The sequence below is a fragment of the Paroedura picta genome, chromosome 7, assembly GCF_049243985.1.
Source record: "Paroedura picta isolate Pp20150507F chromosome 7, Ppicta_v3.0, whole genome shotgun sequence".
Classification (NCBI taxonomy): Eukaryota; Metazoa; Chordata; class Lepidosauria; order Squamata; family Gekkonidae; genus Paroedura; species Paroedura picta.
Window position 1 is genome coordinate 61,084,151 of NC_135375.1, and position 18,660 is coordinate 61,102,810.

Below are 18,660 nucleotides of genomic sequence, written 5' to 3' on the forward strand. Positions count from 1 at the left end.
TGTATATAGGTGGCCTGAGTTCTAATCACTATTTAGTTCTTAGCTGTCAGGCAGAGAAGATCTCTATAAAAGTGGTAGTCATAAGAATTATCTGATTTGATAGGCAACCAGTCTTATTCAGCAGGAAGTATTATCTTAAATTTTGTGATGTGTTGATACACTAATAATAATAGCTCTAAGCATTAATTTTCTGATACAGTAAACTTCAGCAATAATAAATCTGAAGTGACACATCAGTATCCGCACCTTTAGCCCACCTTTTCCTCCCCCCCCCCCCCCGCTACTACTACTTTGCCTCATGTAGGCTGGACAGAAGAGTAGGAGCTGAGAAGACAGTCTAGATTTGTAGACTTAATGGCTATAACCTTATCTATATGATCTATGAATTTCACTCAAGAAACAAGGTACTCTTGGTACCTGTCTGTGTACCCATGTCATATTAAAGGGGCTAGAATCTAGTGCCTCAGTAGCGAAAGGTTACCAAGTATGTGCAATAATTAAAGTTACTCCTCTATTACCCATGGCAGGAGGCCTACTCCCTCCGTCAGTCTGCCTTGCTGTAGGAGAGAGAAGGCCTAGAGCTTGACAGAGGGAGTTGCTAATGTCTTTGCAGGCCCCAGTTAGAAATAAAATATTAGCAATAGAAGCTAAAGGATATGTAAGAACATACAGGAAAAAGAAACCCTAGACTTCTCGAGTTAAAATTTTGGACTTTTTTGGTGTTACTGAGCATCCTATGTTAGTGTGTTTGTGGTTCTGCCAAGGACCACGCTTGAGGTCCAAAGCAGGAATGAAGTGAGCACTTTACTTGACCAAAGCATGGCTAGAGCTCCACTGTTGGATCCAGTCAGTTTAAACAAACTGATCAAGATCACACGTCTCCTAGATCAGTGGTCCCCAACCTTTTTATCACCAGGGACCACTCAACGCTTGACAATTTTACTGAGGCCCGGTGGGGAGGGGGAAGTAGTTTACTCCTCTACTCTCAACCACTGCCCTAATGCTCTCTGATCGCTATGGTAATGTTTCAACATCCCTTCAAAATAAGATACAGACACACCACAACAATAAACATAAGGAACATTTTATTTTCATGGAAATTTTAACTCATGACAATGACAAATCAATGGGAACCCTGAGCTTGTTTCTCTGCAACGAGATAGTCCCATCTGGGAGTGATGGGAGACAATGACACCCGAAGTGTGTTGTAAAGGGACGGGGGGGGGGAAGAAGGCGTCCTTTATGGCCCACCTCCAATTAGTCTAAGGACCACATGTGGTCCGCAGCCCACAGGTTGGGGATCGCTACCCTAGATAATCCTTTGTCTGCCACTGTATATAAGTTGAGGTTCCTGCAGGGGTTTGTTGGTGTTCGGTAACTCTTGTACCATGCCGAGGTCTTAATAAAGAGCTCAAATCGCTTCCAGTGTCTGTGTCCACCCCTGAACCTTCTGATTTAACAGTTTGGACTTGCCTTTGTTCAGAGTGCCCTTTCCAAAGGACACTGAAGAACCCATCTGCGACTGTTGCTATATTCAAAGGAACATGATTCAGTTATACATGAAGTTGTAAAGTTGTTGGGTTTATTATGTTACCCTAAAAACTATAACAACTTGAATGTTTTTTAAGCAATTCAATATTTGTTTGAAAGCCATAAGGATGCTGTCATTATTTTACTTGACCCCTCTCCACATTGGAAAATTATCTAAGGTTGTATTTGTAACCAGGGTTCTTCTGTTTTCCATCTGTATTATAATCATCACTAGTTATGAATACACTATTGTATGTATTGTTTACCACTAATACTGAGCACCAGTGATAATGAAAGTACTCCTCCCATGCCACACTCCCGGTAGTTTTAATTACTGCAGGGCTTAATTTTTAACATGTTATGGCTCTCAAGTTAGCAACACTAGTGTTTGCTTATTACAAACTAATTATTACTAACATTAAAAAAACCTCCACTCCACACTTTTGTAGAATAGGCAAGACAGGCTGGATCCAGGCAAACTGCAAGCTGGTGGTGCACAAAAAGTTTGACCTCAGCATTGGTAGATGCTACACTCAGCATCTTTCCACATGCTATTAAATTAACCCCAGAAATGTCTGGGTATCTTGAGGTGTGCGTGTGAGAGATCCGCAATCCCACTGTCCTTGTCCGTGTTATATATCTTATAAATGCTGTCCATGGATTTGATGGGTTTAGTGGATTTGATGGCGTTTAGTGCCAATGCTTTGCTACACAACTGGCAATGCGACCCCCCCCCCCCCCGTCTCCATGTCTACACACAAGATGCGCACCACTCCCTGTGAATGTGAATGTTACTATTAAGCGTTCCAGGCTCCGTCTGAGCCCCCAAACTCAACATGGACGAGGCGGAGGAGCCTTGCTTTCCTAGAAAGACAGAGGGTGCGCGAACACCAAGAGCTGCTTTCCTATCCCGCTGAGGAAGCATACGGCCCTCTCTCTCCCGGACTGGAAATCACAAGGAAATCAGTCTAGCTTCAGACTGAACCGCGAAGATTTCACGACCGAGACAGGAAACAGGCAAGCCACGTCCGGCAGAGAGACAGAGAGAGAGAGACAGATAGGAGGAGGCCGTGCTGACCACGTGACTAACCCCCGTGAAATGTTACGGAGCCCACAGCGACACCATAATGGCGAGGCGGAGGGCAAAGGCCCGCCGGGGGCGCCGCCCATCCCGCAGCCCACTCTGAAGTCCCGCCTCTGTGTGTGACGCGGCTTCCGGTGGGAAGGCGCCAGGCCTTTCGTCGCGGTGCGGGTCACGTGCCCATGGAGGTTGAGCGGGCGAGGAGGAGCGAGGCGGCTGTCAGCGTCGCCGAGTCCAGCTGCGGCGCCGGGGGCTGCCCTCTGCCCACCCTTCCCCGCGCGCGGGGCCTGGGCCTCGCGACGGTGGCAGCCGATGAAGGAGCCGGCGGGAGGCCGCCCGGAGCCCCTGCCCCGCCGCTGCCGCCCGGCCAAGAAGATGGGAGCGAAATGAGCCCGGAGCCGGAGCCGCCACCACCGCCGCCGCCGCCGCCGCTTCCTCCTCCGCCTCTTCCTCTCGCGGCGCCGGCCCGGGAAGCGGAGGTGGTGGCCTTGACAGTGGCGGCGGCCGCGGCGGTGGTGGAAGGCGACGCAGACGGAGCGGGAGGCGGCGGCAAGAAGTGGGGGAGCCGAATCATGCTGGTGGGCAGGATCGGCGTCAAGCCCGGCGGGGGCCCTTCGGTGAGTGTCCGGGGGGCTGATCGCTCCGTGGCCCCGGGCGACTTTGCCAGCCAGCAGCCGGGCGCGGCCGAGACCTTCCGCTCGGTGCCTCCTCGCCGTCTCTGCCACTCCTGGGGCGCATCCCTGGCCCTGCTTCATGGCGTGGCCGCCAGTCGTGCCTTCAGCCCGAGGCGAGGGGGGGCGGCGTGCGGCTCTTCCTCTTCCTTTCAAATGCGCTCGAGATGGGCGCTTGCCGTGCCCCCGTCGCTCGGAGGGCCGTTTTGGAGATAGGCTTGCCTGCCTTCTAAGGATGTCCGAGGCCTGCGCGGGGGGTGAGGCAAGGGCGTTCTCCCCATCGCCACCAGTTCACCTCGCCTCTTGTCTAACGCTCACGCAGAAAGAAGGCTCTGGGCCTTCAGGCTGGTGCTTACAGTGAAGTTTCTAGGACTCCCTGCCAGCCCGTCTTGTCCAGGCAATGGGACTGCTTCCGTTATTTACCTACAGTGTGCATATTGGACATCTCAAAGTTGCAATCTGCGTGATGCATCTAAAGAAATTTTGCCTAATACTTGCTTTGGTGTAGGATAGGGATGTCTTTTAGCCTGCCTGGGAGTCTGTTATGGTATCTTGAAGATTAACTGCCGTTTGCCTTGTCTGCAGCCTTTAAAGTAGGTTAAGAACAGGCAAAATGTTTGTTTCATGCTCCCCCCAGCTTGTTGTCTTTTTTTGTGTGTGTCTCAGTATGATGTGTTGTTGAAGACAAATGCATTGTCTCTGGCACTCGATAAGGGTTTCACTGGGACATTTTATTTTCAGCCTTTTCATTTGGCAGTTTATGATGCACTTTTAAAGTTTCAGAGGAATTTAAGATTGATCGCCGCTAAAAGTAAATTCTCATAAAATTTGTACCATTAAATTCATACCTTGTACACATTCTGATAGTGGCTTTTAAAGTTCATGATTGATGTCACCTTGGGTATTAGTCATCACTTGTACATTAGTGAACATGTTTCTATTGGATATTTTTTGTGTCAGCTCATATTGTTGTGCTATGTAGTCCATTGTTTGGCAGTCTTATTTTCCAGCAGCTCCTGAGCAAGTTGCATTGGCACATAAGGCAGTTTGGTTATTTCCTATTTTTGTTTCTGCTCTGTAGCTGCTTTCTATGAAGTTTTATAAATAGTACCTGCACAGTGTATCACTGGATTCCTTGAGCATTGAATCTGACCAGGTCCTAATTTGGAATAAATTATAGCTTGCTTGGAGTGAGTGGCTGTGTTGGCAGAAGGTTTCCCATGTAAAAGCGTTATTGCTTCATTGTTCATCAACATGTTGCTGGGTAACGATGAAACTGTGGAGTTGATATGTTGGTAGGAATGGGCATGATTCTAAGAATTCCATTCAAGATGGTCCCTGAACCAAGCAAAAGTGCCTCAAACTGGCCAATTTGTATTCCCTGGGAAGAGTTAAATAGCTTGTAGACATTTAATCTATCTGTTTCACCCCCCTGCTTTGAGGCAGGGGGAGGGAAACTGATAAATTTAATGACTGGCAGCCATTTAAACCTAACAGGTGATGGGTGGACTCACCCCACTGTTAAATTTAAACCGACTGATGAGTTAACTCATAGTCCTTTCAGCATACTGTTTTGCTCCCAGCCATTTAAACCTAACAGGGGCAGATGAGCTCAACCGATACACTGCCCTCCAAAGCAGAGGAAAGTGAAACTGACCAGTGAAATGGCTTGCAGCCATTAAAACCCAACTGGTCAGCTGTTAGGTTTAAATGGCTGAAACAACTGAGTTGAACTGGACAAAAGTTTGGTAAATGTTTGGGGAAGGCATCTTCCTTGAACATTGGTTTGGGGGCTCTAGTCTGGGCCAGGTTCATGCCCATCACTATTGTCTGAGCAGCTGGCATTGAAAGGCTTCAGCTAAAAAAAACACTTGTGAAAAATCTCCAAGAAGGGACAAAAAACATTTTCTTCTGCTTTCTTGTGTGCATCCTGCTGATTGAAAATTCACAGAACTGTCAATAGGTAGAAAAAAATCTATCAAAGATTCGCGCCCCTTATGTGGAACATCCACATAAGGGGTGAGAATCCTTGTTCTCTGCCCCTCTCTTCTCTCCCCACCCCCTTTCCTTACCTGCTGGCTGGTCTGTCCATGCCCCACCCTCCGGAGGGTGGTGGTGGCCTCAAAGGGATAGTGGAGGTGACACCAGCCCAGCAGCGCATAGCGCTGTGTGTTGCGGTGCTGGCCCCACCACTGCCAGTCTCCTGAGGCTGCCCCCATCCTCTGGAGGGAGGGAGCAGCCTTGCAAGACTGGCAGCGGCGATGCCGCCAGAGCATTGAGTGTGCCCCAGTGCTCTGGTGCCGCTGCTCATCCACTGGCATAGTCCCTGGGGGTTGGAGTGTTTGGACGTCACGTCCATAGACATCCGTTTGGGGGACCGTGCCAGTAGATGTTCCACATTAATAACTTGAGAAAGTGAAAAGAAAATTATGAATGTTTTTATCATAAAACAAAACCTTTTTTACTATACTATCCTTCTACAAGGCAAGATGGTACAAATGTGTTTTGTCCAGTGAAATATGGACAAAAGGATTGATACTGCTTGTGGCTGAGCAGGTCTGCAGGTCCTATTTCACCCTCTTTTCAAAGTTTTCCCAGTACTTGGAGAGGATTTTCTGTCTGTCTTGTCTAACCTGCTGCCACAACCTGACCTTTGTAGGGAATTGCCCCCATGGTGGGTCAAGACTTCCAGCTTCCCTTACCAGATCTGTGATTCCTGCTGCCCAGTGCTGTTTAATGATGTTTTTCAATGCTCTGTTGGTAGTATCAGTTTTGATGGCAGAATATATATTTTATACAGTTGCATATTAGGCAAGGCCATGGTAGACTGGTTTTAGAGATTCATTTAAATAGTATCAAAATAGTGTCTGGAAGTTTATTTTGCTGTACACTGGGAGTTGTCACCAGTAGTCAGATTCTATGATGTTGTTGTTAGGTGCGAAGTCGTGTCTGACCCATTGCGACCCTACGATCAATGATCCTCCAGGCCTTCCTGTCCTCTACCATTCCCCGGAGTCCATTTAAGATCTCACCGACTGCTTCAGTAATTCCATCCAGCTATCTCATTCTCTGTCGTCCCCTTCTTCTTTTGCCCTCAATCGCTCCCAGCATTAGGCTCTTCTCCAGGGAGTCCTTCCTTCTCATGAGGTGGCCAAAGTATTTGAGTTTCATCTTCAGGATCTGGCCTACTGAATTGCAGCTAAAAATGAAATAGGGATGTGCACCAATAAAAAAAAATCAGTACTGTTTCAATTTGGACCAAATCATTTGTGTGTACCCAAGTCACCCTAATCTCATTAGTGGTATAGGGATTTGGATTCAGTTGATTCAAGTATATCTGCATCAATTCAGCTAGAGCCGACAAACAGATAAACCTCTATTTGTGGATCAGCTGTTTGGGGCATTTAAAGGCTTCCGCACCCAGTGCACTGCCTCTGCGCTGGTGGGGGAGAAACACCTGGGTGGAAGACATATAAACAAATCTAGGTCTGTTTGAATGGTTCCCCCCATCACAGAGCTTGACAAAAGAGCTGAGGATCAGCTGTTTGTTTGGCTCTACACTGCGGGAGCACAGTGGGATCAAGGCATTTAAACAGCACAACCTCAGATGGGGTCAACTGTTACAAGAAATGCACACACGTGTGCTGAGACACATGTATATTGAGCAGTGGGGAATTGCTTTGCAGAAGATTTGGTAATGTAGTGTTAAGCATTGTTTGCCAATGTTTGTAGGGTGATCACACCCTTTAGAATTCAAGGCAGACAACAGATAGTCATCATCATCTTCATAGTAAAATAATACCAAACTTTATTGGAAGGGAAATAACACAAAAATAGGCAAAAATATCTAGCACACTAGCATTTGAGTGGATAGGAAAATAAAGTGGGGAAAAGGATTGTAATCAGTATATTTACCAGTCCTGGAGAAGGTAGAAGCAGAGAGGGTGACATGTCCAGTGTGTAGGGTGATTTGAATGTTTCTGAATCAGATTGTTGAGTTCTTTGTGAGTAGTAGTAAATAAAACCTCAGTGAAATTAAGGTTCCCTGAGCCTGCAGGATGAGATAGGCATGTGAGGATTCCACACAATTCATTAAAATCCATATTGCTTGCTGCTCAAAGTAATTTACGGTGTACAGAAAGTATTTTTCCTGTCACTATTCTTTACCATATCAAATAAATAGAAAGCTTAGTTAATTGAATAGATTGAATAATCACACATAACAGTGTCTGCCATTGGCAAGTATACTGAAAAAGCTTTTAATGTTTCAGACTTTAATGAGTATTACAGATAGAAACATTTGAGATTTGTAAAAAGAAATGAGTTACATCACCATATAAGTAGCTTGTGTCACCATGGAAGAGCATTTTGTGACTTGCTGACTATAGCATTCTGTGCTTGATAGGGAATGATTATCTGTAAAGGTAAAACATCTCAATGCATCATTGTTGTGAAAAATGTCACAGTTGAAATGAAAAAAATCATACAATTGCCAAAGTTCATAAGTAGAATTATTTTCCTATTTGTAAATTGTAAACAAGACTACTCAGTTGGTTAATTTCATCGTACCAAGTTGCTGGATAGAATCCAGTGAGCCTGTAGGTGTTATTTATTTATTTATAGTCCACCTTCCTCCCATGGAGTTAAAGGTGAATCAAACAGAGTGAGTCAGAACAATCAACAGGATTATGCTTTCATTACACAGTAGAAAGGGATTAAGTTGTCGAACACATCAGAAGTCTTAAAACAGAGCTGAAATAAAGCATCATTAACATGACATGTTAAAGAATGCAAAAATTACATAGTAGGATCCTGTTTTCACCAAGCAATACACAATAGTATAGTACATAATTCTTAATAATTTTTCCACATAACTTTGTGTACCACTTAGTACAGTGCAACTCTGCCGCTTGCATAGAAAAGCTCTCTTGAATAGTTCAGTTGTGTGTAGTTTGTGGAAGGTCATAGGAGTGGGAACCTTCCTGAGCTCCTCAGGCAGGCCATTCCATAAGATGGAGGCCACAAGACAGCGCGTTTACCCACTCTGGCCAGGATGCAACTTAAGATCGCGTCCCAAGCCAGAAATTTGTGGGTGACCATCGATGCCTCCTTAACACTCGAGGCTCAGGTCAAGAAGGTAGCCAGCCAGGCGTTTTTCCATCTGCGCCAAGCTCAGCTACTAATATCCTACCTGTCAACCGAACACTTGGCCACAGTGATCCATGTGACAGTGACCTCTAGAATAGATTTCTGTAACTCGCTCTACACTGGCCTGCCCTCACGCTTGATCTGGAAGCTTCAATTGGTACAGAATGCGGCTGCTAGGGTCCTCACAGGTACATCGTGGAAGGCCCACATCCATCCTGTATTGAGGCAGCTGCACTGGTTACCAGTTATTTTCCGGATCCGGTTCAAGGTTTTGGCCTTTAAGACCTTATGCGGTCTGGGCCTGGCATATCTGAGGTACTGCCTGTCATTCTATGCCCCCCCCCCCCCCGCAGGGCCTTATGCTCTGTGGGTATGAATTTGTTGGTTATTCCCAGTCCCAGAGAAGCGCGCCTGGCCTCGACCAGGGCCTTTTTGGTCCTGGTCCCAATCTGGTGGGATGAGCTCCTGGAGTAGCTGTGGGCCCTGTGGGAGCTTTCAGCGTTCCGCAGGGCCTGTAAAACGGAGCTCTTCCACCAGGTTGGTGGTTGAGGCTGGGCCGCAAGGTCAATCTGGCCCCCCATAACATACTATTGTAGCTGTAGCTAAGATCAACTGGCTCCCTCATTCTCCCTCCCCCTTGGTCAGGTATTGTGGGAGGGGGGGGTTAGTTTAGTTTAATTTATATGTTATGCCGTATCTTGGTTTTTGTGCTTATTATGTTTGGTTGTTGTGATTTTAATGTATGGGGTTTTTATTGGGGCTTTTATTACTGTAACTCACCTCGAGCCTCCGGGGAGAGGCGAGTAACAAATTTAATAATAATAATAATAATAATAATAATAATAATAATAATAATAATAATAATAATAAATTATAATAGGATTGTTTATGGGTAGTTGCTGATTTTGACTATTTGCAGGTTGGACCTTTCTCAGGCAGTATACAGTAAACAATCCATGAGACCGGAATCAACTTTCAGTCTTTTCCAATATATCTGAAAAGATGAGAAATGAGTACCAGTGATCCTTCTTAGTGTGCTTACCCGAGTTGCACATTTAGCAGATAAAAGGGAATTCAGATGTAGATAGTCCGCTTTAAAAATCCTCCTTAATCAGCAGAGATAACTGGTCCAAGGACATGTGAGAAGGAATTCCAGTTGTTACTAATAAATAAAAGAACTTAAAAGAACTTAAAACAACTTAATTAGACATTCAGAGATTAAAAGAGGAAGTTTAAGACTCCTAGTTCTCCCCCTTGCTCAGGACCGGCATAGGATCTAGTGTAGATGATCAACAATGTTTGGTGGAGGATAGATTGAGAGGCCGAGACTGTTTCTGCACTTGGGTTTTGGCTCAGATTTGCATTTGAATAGGGTCAAGTTTTTTGTCTTTTTCTGCACTGACATTTCCCTTTTTGAGTGCAAACCTGATTTGCCTCCTCACTTGCCCTGCAGCAAGGGAATCCTCCAAAATCCAGTTTTCACTTTTTGAACCAAGGCTGGCCGATGTGGAAACGTAGACATTCAGGCTTTTTTCCAGTGTGTCCGACTCCCCCCACCCCCGTCATGTCACTTCCATCATCAACTACCCCAACCTCCCCTGCCCTTAAAAAAAAGGCTGTTTGGGTAACAATGCAATTCTAGTATAATGAAATGGTGTTTAAAAAAAATATTTTGTTTAGAACCAGTGGAGCCTAGGGCAAGGGAAGGGAGGTGAGTTTTAAAGGCAAGCCTTGGTGGCCAGCTGGATGATGCTCCAGATCTCTGTTGAGACTTGTCTTTAGAATGCCCCCACCCCATTCGCCACCTGTCTGCTGAGGCTTGCCTTTATGATGTGTCCGCCCATTCACTGCCTGGAGCCCCAGAGCAGCAAATGGGGCATGTTCTAAAGGCAAGTGTTGGCACCATCTAGTTGGCTGCCAAGGCTTGCCTTTAGAATGCACACCCCCAAGTGGTGAACAGGAGGCATGTTCTAAAGGCAAGCCTTGGCAGCAACCTGGAGCATTGTCCAGCTGGCCACCGACACTTGCTTTTAGAACGAGCCTCCATTTGAAGCCTTGGAGAAACGAACAGGGGGCTTGTTCTAAAGGCAAATCTTTAGAAAACTGTCTGGGTTACATTTCTTAAGGTAACTGAATGAAATCTTCCTTGAAATAGACTACATTTAATATCTAAGATTATAAACTGGAGCGTTTGAAGTATGAAATTACTTTTTACTTTGTTACTACCAGTGCAGTTATGCCCACACAGGTAGTATTAAGAATTCTTCCTTTTCAAAGGAACTGGGCAAAGTCTGCATGGCTTTTGTTTTAGCTGCTCTGAATAACCTAGGATTGAGTGGCAGGATACACTCTTAAGAAATTTGCTCCCGTCTTGAAAGTGCAGGGTAATCTGTGTTGTGAATCAATCTGACATGAGACGGACAGAATGGATCTACCATTGCTGCTCTAATTGGCAACCCATGAGAGTACTTTAGCTTGACAGTGACTAGATTGGCAAATGTGTGGGTATAAATTTTGTATCTGTATGTTCTCTTGAAAATGTTATTTCCTGAAGTAAATTTTTAAAGAATCACATCACATTTATTCTTTTTCTTTACAGCAGGGTATCGGTCGGCCAAGCGTATACCATGCTGTTATCGTCATCTTTCTGGAATTCTTTGCATGGGGTCTGCTCACAACTCCCATGCTCACTGTAAGTTTCCTTATTTGGGGATTTTCTTGGAGAATTATGTCAATCACTGCTTTCAATATGACATGTTTTATATTTTCCACTGTTCTGAAGCTGTGTGTTGACGATGTGATTTGTACTAAGCAGTGTAGGAGGCTAAATATTAGTGTTGGGATACCCTAGGGCTGAACTATTAGAACTATTTTATCTGGTGTATATTTAGTAGGGGGCCATTTTTACAGTCAACTATCACAGTGCAATATCAATAATAATGGTCCCTGACTCATACAGGCTGGAACAATTGAAGGTAAATTAAGATGGAAGATGAAAGGCGCTAAGGCCTTTTCTTTTTTGTTCAGCTGGGATGCTTCAGGATTGTCTTTGGTAGCAGTCATTTCAACTGATAGTTAAAGGTAAAGGTAAAGGTATCCCCTGTGCAAGCACCGAGTCATGTCTGACCCTTGGGGTGACGCCCTCTAGCGTTTTCATGGCAGACTCAATACGGGGTGGTTTGCCAGTGCCTTCCCCAGTCATTACCGTTTACCCCCCAGCAAGCGAGCTGGGTACTCATTTTACCGACCTCGGAAGGATGGAAGGCTGAGTCAACCTTGAGCCGGCTGCTGGGATTGAACTCCCAACCTCATGGGCAGACAGCTCCAGACAGCATATTGCTGCCTTACCACTCTGCGCCACAAGAGGCTCATTAACTGATAGTTATATATCCATTATTATAGAAGTCAGTAGCTTAATTTACCTGTTTTCTGCTTCCTTCTCTGCAGCCTTTTTCCTTTTATAGCATGTCAGTTAGACTGTCAGTAGCTAGAGTACGTTGGTAGAATGGGAGTGCATAAATGTAGTAAGTACACTCAGAATAGTGACATGGTAGACATAGTAGACAAAAATATAGGAAAAAAACACAAGTTGCTGAATAAGCTGGTAAAAGGTAAATTGGTTGCCAGCCCACATAAAATAAGCTCAGTGTGAGTTAAAGGTGGCGTGAAATAGGTTATAGATTTGCGAAAAGATACAGAATGGTTTATTTAAAACAGGCCTTGAGAAAGAGCCAGTATAGAAGGAAACTGAGGGGATGTGTGGAAGGGCACCTCAATTCCCCTCCCTCAAATTTCCCCAGTTTTCACTTCCCTGAAAGTTCCAGTAGCCTTTCCTCTTTTTGTGCTTCCTTGTCTTCTTCCCATTCAAGGAGAACTGTAGCCTAGTTTTATGTGCTGTCAGCCTGGATGGGTCCGGGTCCATGTATATAATGGAGAAGCCTCAAGAGCTTGCTATGGAAAGGAGCTAATTTTTTCTTGTATCTCCTTTCTCATACTATTTCATTTTCCCCTCATACACACATGAAGAGGCCTTATACGGAATCAGAACATTGGTCTTGAGGTCTTCTGCATCACCTTTATCTGGTCTTTTTAATTGGTGATGCTGGGACTTGAACCTGAGACCTTTTGCATGTAAAGCAGAGGTTCTTCCATGAGCTACAGTCCCACCTTGTGGTAACTTCCTGTCCTCACCTTTCCCTGCTTCCTGCTCTCCTTCTACCCACCAACACAACTTTTACTTCCATTCCATCTTTAGCTGTAATTATTTCATTGATACTCTGCCTTTCTCCACAGTGGGAACTCAAAACAGCTTATTTCACTTGCTTCTTCCCCATTGATCCTTACAGGAACTCTGTGAGGTATGTTAGGCTGAGAATGCGAAACTGGCACAAAGTCACTCAGTGGGCTTTTACATTATACTGAGGATTTGAACCTGAGTCTCCCCATGCTAGTCTGAAACTCTTACCATTATGCCACACTGGCTTCTATTGAGTTGTTGTTGAATAGTAGCAAGCAGCTGAGCCTGAGTGAGTTGTTTGAATTATGAGGTAGCAAGTCATCTGGTGGTTGCTGCCTGGCCTGGCTCCTATGAGGCTTCTTCTCAAAGGCCAGAACAGCCCTGGAAATGACCTTGATATTGGTATGCGTTTGGACTGGACTAAAACATTTGTTGGCTTGTAAGTTTTTAACACCTCTCTTCCTGATTAACATTTTTATAGTTTTTATAGAAGGCTTATAACTTCCATCTTAAAGAGGATTTTTAAATAGTTTAATTACAGAATAGAACAACTTGAGCCTTCTTTTTCTCTTTCAGAATTAACATTATATTTAACTAGTAAAAAAGCCCATTGTATCCTAAATACAATGGGCGCTAGGAGGCTGGAGTAAAAGGTGGCTTACCGGTTGCGGCGTCTTCTGGCTGGCGGCCATTTTCTTGATGTTGGCTGCGTGTATTCCGAAGCAGGGGGCTCAGTTGTGCTGTGGCTTGCCGCGTGAAGCCACTGGGCAGGGAGCCCCCGGCAGCCGCGCTTTGCGCGGCTGCCGGGGGCTCCCTGGGCGGCAGCCTGACGCATCGGAGGCGCTTTGCGCCTCCGTTGTGTCAGGCCGCCGGCAAGGAAGCAACTGCAAGCCGCACTTCACGCGGCTCCCAGTTGCTTCCTTGTGAGTGGGGTGGGAATTGGCAGGCGCGAAGCGCCTGCCGATTGGCTCACCCGATGGTCTGTCCAGAGGAAGAGGCCAATCGGCACCCTTCCTCATCCCGGACCGAGCCTGCCCTAACTCCTCCTACACAGCCCTTACGGCTTTATTTAGTCCGCGGCGCCCGCGGCGCCGCGGGCTGTGTTAAGATATGGACCTGGCATGCATGACTGGGTGCAGGAGGGTAAAACAGTCATCCTGAAGGAGCTTGCCTACTCAGTCCTCCACCGATTGTGGTTGAAAGGCCAGGGCGGGGAGGGAGGGCAGGAGTTGTGATATTGATCCGGGAGGTTTTCTCCTTTAGGGTACTCCCAGGTCCAGTGGGCCTTGTTTCCTCAGTCTGATTGTCCTGGGGGACTTCAACATCATGTGGAGAAAACCGGTTTCTCACAGACCTTGGACCTAGGGTCAACCATGGCAACACTGGTACTTTCCAAATTTTGTGGCTGGTCCCATACATCAAGCTGGCCACATCCTGGATTGACCTTTGGGGGGGGGGGACGGGTAAGCATGGTACAGTCTGTAAGACTGCCATGATTGGACCACTTTGCCCTAAAGGCCCAGGTCACTGTCCCACTTCCTCCCTGTCTGGGTGCAGATTTATGCTTGCCCAAGGAGACTTTTGGATCCAACAGATTTCTGGAATGCTCTGTGGGGGTCCAGTGCTCGCTGGCAACTCAATGGATGAGCTGGTAAGGGACTGGCACAACTGTGTCTGATATTGCTTCCTTACACCTTCTCTGCTCCTGTCCCAAGCCAGCTGTTATACCTGTCTGGTATAACAGAGTTGCATGAATGGAAATGAGAGCCGATATGGCTAGAGTGAGTTGGTGGAAAACCTATGATGAAGCTTCCAGAACATCTTATAAGATGCAGTAAAGGCCACAAAAAGAGAGCCTCTGCTAACTCACACCCAACTCACATTTATAACAGTTCAATTGTTGACATCCTTAGTTATAGGATTGTCCCAAAGTACATGGTTTGATGTTATCTGTGACGCTTTTATGAATTTTATATTGCTGAGAAAATCTTGTCACTCCAACACCTATCCACTGACTTTGATGCAGTAATGGTTCTGGAGGCCCCTTGGCTGTCTCAAGGTCCTATTTTGGACTGCCTCAGCTGGCTCACTTTGGCCAGTGTGGACAGGACTCTGCCAGTTGTTTGGCCTACCACATGCCTCTTGGACATATGTTCCTCACGGCTAGTTTAGACTGGTGGTGAGGAGATCCAGGTTCCCCTCTGGGAAATTATTAATCTTTCCTGAATTTCTGGGATCTGCCCAGAAGTTTTGAAGATGGCTGTGATTGGGGCATTAAAAAAAAACACTTCTGGATCCATATGATACAGCCAGCTACCACCCAATTCCACATGCTGTTTCTGGATTAAGGTAGTTGGGCATGTCGTCGCAGAACAACTACAGAGTTTCCTGGAACAAACATAGTTTTTTTGATCCCTTCCAGTCCAATTTCCAACCTTGCCACTGGGTGGAAACGGATCTACTCATTCTCACAACGATCTCCAGGAACAGTTGGTCTTACATGGGTCGGCAGTGCTTTTGTTAGATCTGACATCAACATTCAACATGGTTGAGCATGGGTTGTTAGCCTGCTGCAATTCCTGGCTCTTGATGAAGATGTCAACAGTTCTGGTCAAGGGCCTATGACACTGTATGCCTTGTTTAAGTATGGAGGCTCAGATCATGAACGTTGCCTGCTAGGCTTTGTTTTATCTTTGATAGGTGTGGCAACTAGTGCCCTATCTGTCAATACCTGACCTAACCACACTGAGCCATCCAATGGTCACCTCCAGGTTAGATTACTGTAACTCAGTTTACATAGGGCTACCCTTGAGATTGGTCTGGCAGGTTCAACTGGCCCAGAATGCAACTGCATAGGTCCTTACTGGGACCTGGTGGAGAGCCCATATACAACCTGTGCTCTCCCTGTTGTATTGACTGGGCTTCAGTAAGGCTTTTGACAAGGTTCTCCACGATGTTCTGATGGGTAAACTGGAGGACTGTAGAATGGAGTTTTGGTTAGTTAGATGGACAAGGAACTGGCTAGATAACTGCACCCAAAGAATGGTTGTCAGTGGTATTTCATCAGTGTGAAGGGAGGTGAGCAGTGGAGTGTCATAGGGCTCAGTACTGAGTCTGGTACTGTTCAATGTTTTTATCAATGATCTGGCTGAGGGGATGGGGGGGATGACTCATTACATTTGCAGATGACACCAAATTGGGAGGAGTAGCGAACACTAAAAGATAGAGCTAGAGTTTAATGAGATCTGTGGCAGTCTTCAAACAGTGGCTGGACAGATATTTATCCTGGATGCTTTAGGCTGGTCCTGCATTGAGCAGGGGCTTGAAATAGATGGCCTGTATAGCCCCTTCCAGCTGTATGATTCTATGACTCCAGGTTGATGACCAGATCAAATTCAAAGTTCTGGTTCTTACCCGTAAATCACTGAACAGTCTAGGACCCTTGTATCTTCGGGTCTGCTTCTCCCAATATGTCACCCTAGTGGGAGTTGTGATCTGGTTATCAGAATCTACTTAGAATCCCTGGCCCTAGGAAAGTCAAATTGGCCTCAGCCAGAGCCAGGGCTTTCTCAACCCCGGCTTGATGTAATGCTCTGCTCTAAGAGAGCAGGGCCCTGTGGGGTCTTAGGTCTACAGAGCTTGTGAAACAGAGGTGTTCTGCCGGGCCTGTGGTTGCAGCCTACAGTAATATCTGGCTGCCAATTACTTTGTCCATGGCCACCAGGCTCTCTCCCTCAGTAAGGTTGGACCCCACCCCCTACCCATATGAGAACACTATTAAAGGTAGTAGTAGCTGCATGGTTTTAGAATGTCTTAATGTAATTTTTTTAATGTATATTTTTAGAATTTTTGTGTGTTATTGGAACTTTGAGTCTGTTGGAGAAAGGGCAAAACAAAAGTTGAACACCCCCCCCCCCAAATGAATTTCTTTTAACATTGCTTTCAACCATTTCCAGTTGTAAGTCACTGTCTTTTGGTTTCTGGGCACTGGTAAAGTCTTGTAACATTTAAACTACAAGTGTGAAGTGTGCATACCTAAGGCCTGGTGCCAAAGAACTCTGTGCACATATCATGGTTTCTCAAATTCCCTGTTCAGGTATCACTTCCTTGTGCTGATTAGATTCTTCTTTCGAAGGTCAGCTACCTGGTGGGAGATAATTTGTAGATAATTTGTAGGGCTGTGGTTAATATAGAAGCCCTTTGTACTCATGGATGTTTCTTATAAAGTGTTTTGGATCTTGGTCTGTGATTTTTTTTCAAAGGCTGGACTTTACATAATAAAAAGCTTTTATATAATGAACATTCCGCAGTCTCAACTTTGGGCAGCAGTACTGACTCTAAGGCTTGTTTAATTAGATTGAAATATTTTAAAGATAAATCGTTTTTCAAGGTTTAAATATGCAGATGAGCCTGAAGTTGCTTTTTAAATGTGTGCATTGCTTTTGATGGATTCTCAGGCCATTCTTCTGTTTTTTACAATTCTTTTTTTTTTGTTAGCTACCTTGAGTCTGAGCAGATAAGGCATGATTAAAATATTTTGCATAGGAAAATTGTCTGCAGATTAGTTTAATACTTAATCTTGCTCAGGTTTTTATGAGCCTGCTATGTTTTATTTTCAAGTCATCCAGTGGCTTCTGTCATATGTTTAAAGATTTAGAAATGTGTGTAAAACATTTAAATAATGTGTATTGAAGAGAGAAAGAACTATTATGTGGCAGATGTACAGTGGAAGAGGGGAGGAAGTCCTTTTGGAAGAAAATACTGAAAATATCAATCTCTGATATTTAATGTGTAAGGCAACTGTTTAATCTAGACACATTCAGTTATTGTGAGTTCTTTTATAGAAGTACTCAGAAATTTGGGGTGCTACATTTTCTTTACTTTTTGCGTTAGTTAAAAATAGGGCTTTGAATGAAATTTTAAATAACAAGTATTTCTCTTCAGGTCTTACGAGAAACATTTCCTCAACACACTTTTCTAATGAATGGCCTCATTCAAGGAGTTAAGGTAAGAATGTTTTAAGTAGGCTGGTGATGGTAATTGCTTTTGTTTTTTTTTGGTTCAAGAGCCATAATAGGCAAAGTCGCACAATGCCTATGAAATGATAATGGTGTCTGACATATTTTGCATGTCATAAACAGCATCAAAGATATACGCTTGGAATACAGTATTATGCTACTAGTATTGACAGTTTTTTAAAGAAACTCATGCAGTAATGTGACCCCCATCCCCCCAAAAGGGGGAATTGTTCATTCCCTTGTATTAGGCCACCTAGAATGCTTGGAGTGTTTAATTAAAAACACTGCACTGAAAAAGTGTCATCAGATTGGAATAAGTATTTCATGAAGGTGTTATTAAAATACTTGGGAAAGAGATGGTGCAGTAAGATCACATTCATGTTTAAGCAAATTGCTAATGGTTTGGGGTGACTTCTATTTGAACTGGTAATTACATGGGTTATATAGTAGGCAGTAGAAATCATTAAAGCATCAAGTATATAATATAACTTGAAATAAACTGTATAATTTAGAGGCAACAAAGCAGCTCTGTTTCCCCAAATATGCACACTTATTTATGGTGATATGATGTTGGACAGAACAATAATCCTTTCCTAAGAATTCTTTCATGAGACTGATAATGATGGCTTCCAAAAAATGGTGCAGAATTTTTTCTTTCCTGTTGCTGTGTATATTTTTATATTACAGCTAGTACAAAAGGCTCATGATGGTCCTTATAAGTATTTGAAATGTTCAGTAAAAAAGAACAGGATTACTCCTGTAGAGATACGTGCTGCATTTTGTGGATGAAGTAAAAAAAATCGACTGAGAACAAAGCTTTCATTGAGAATATAGTTCTGCTGGTATCATACTTTTAATATCTATGTATCCCACAATATGCAAGTTGTTTTAAGTTTTTAAGTTGCATATTTTTATGGTGAGTTATTCATCAAAGTCTCAAAAGGCAGCTGATAGGCCACTTGATCTTCCAGGTTT

At 44.6% G+C, this 18,660-nt stretch overlaps 1 protein-coding gene across 2 annotated transcripts in view; it reads left to right on the plus strand.

Moving 5' to 3' along the window:
• Positions 1 to 2,747: 2,747 nt before the first annotated feature.
• LOC143840993 (hippocampus abundant transcript-like protein 1) overlaps positions 2,748 to 18,660 on the plus strand; it is a 44,947-nt gene continuing 29,034 nt past the window's right edge. The window contains exons 1-3 of one of the 2 annotated variants that reach the window (XM_077344516.1): positions 2,748 to 3,228; positions 11,033 to 11,122; positions 17,612 to 17,674. In XM_077344516.1, the coding sequence (XP_077200631.1) occupies positions 2,794 to 3,228; positions 11,033 to 11,122; positions 17,612 to 17,674 (588 nt within the window). In that variant the 5' untranslated portion in view covers positions 2,748 to 2,793. Of the gene's footprint in view, positions 3,229 to 11,029; positions 11,123 to 17,611; positions 17,675 to 18,660 lie in introns of both variants that reach the window. The other variant, XM_077344514.1, reaches the window with a different exon arrangement.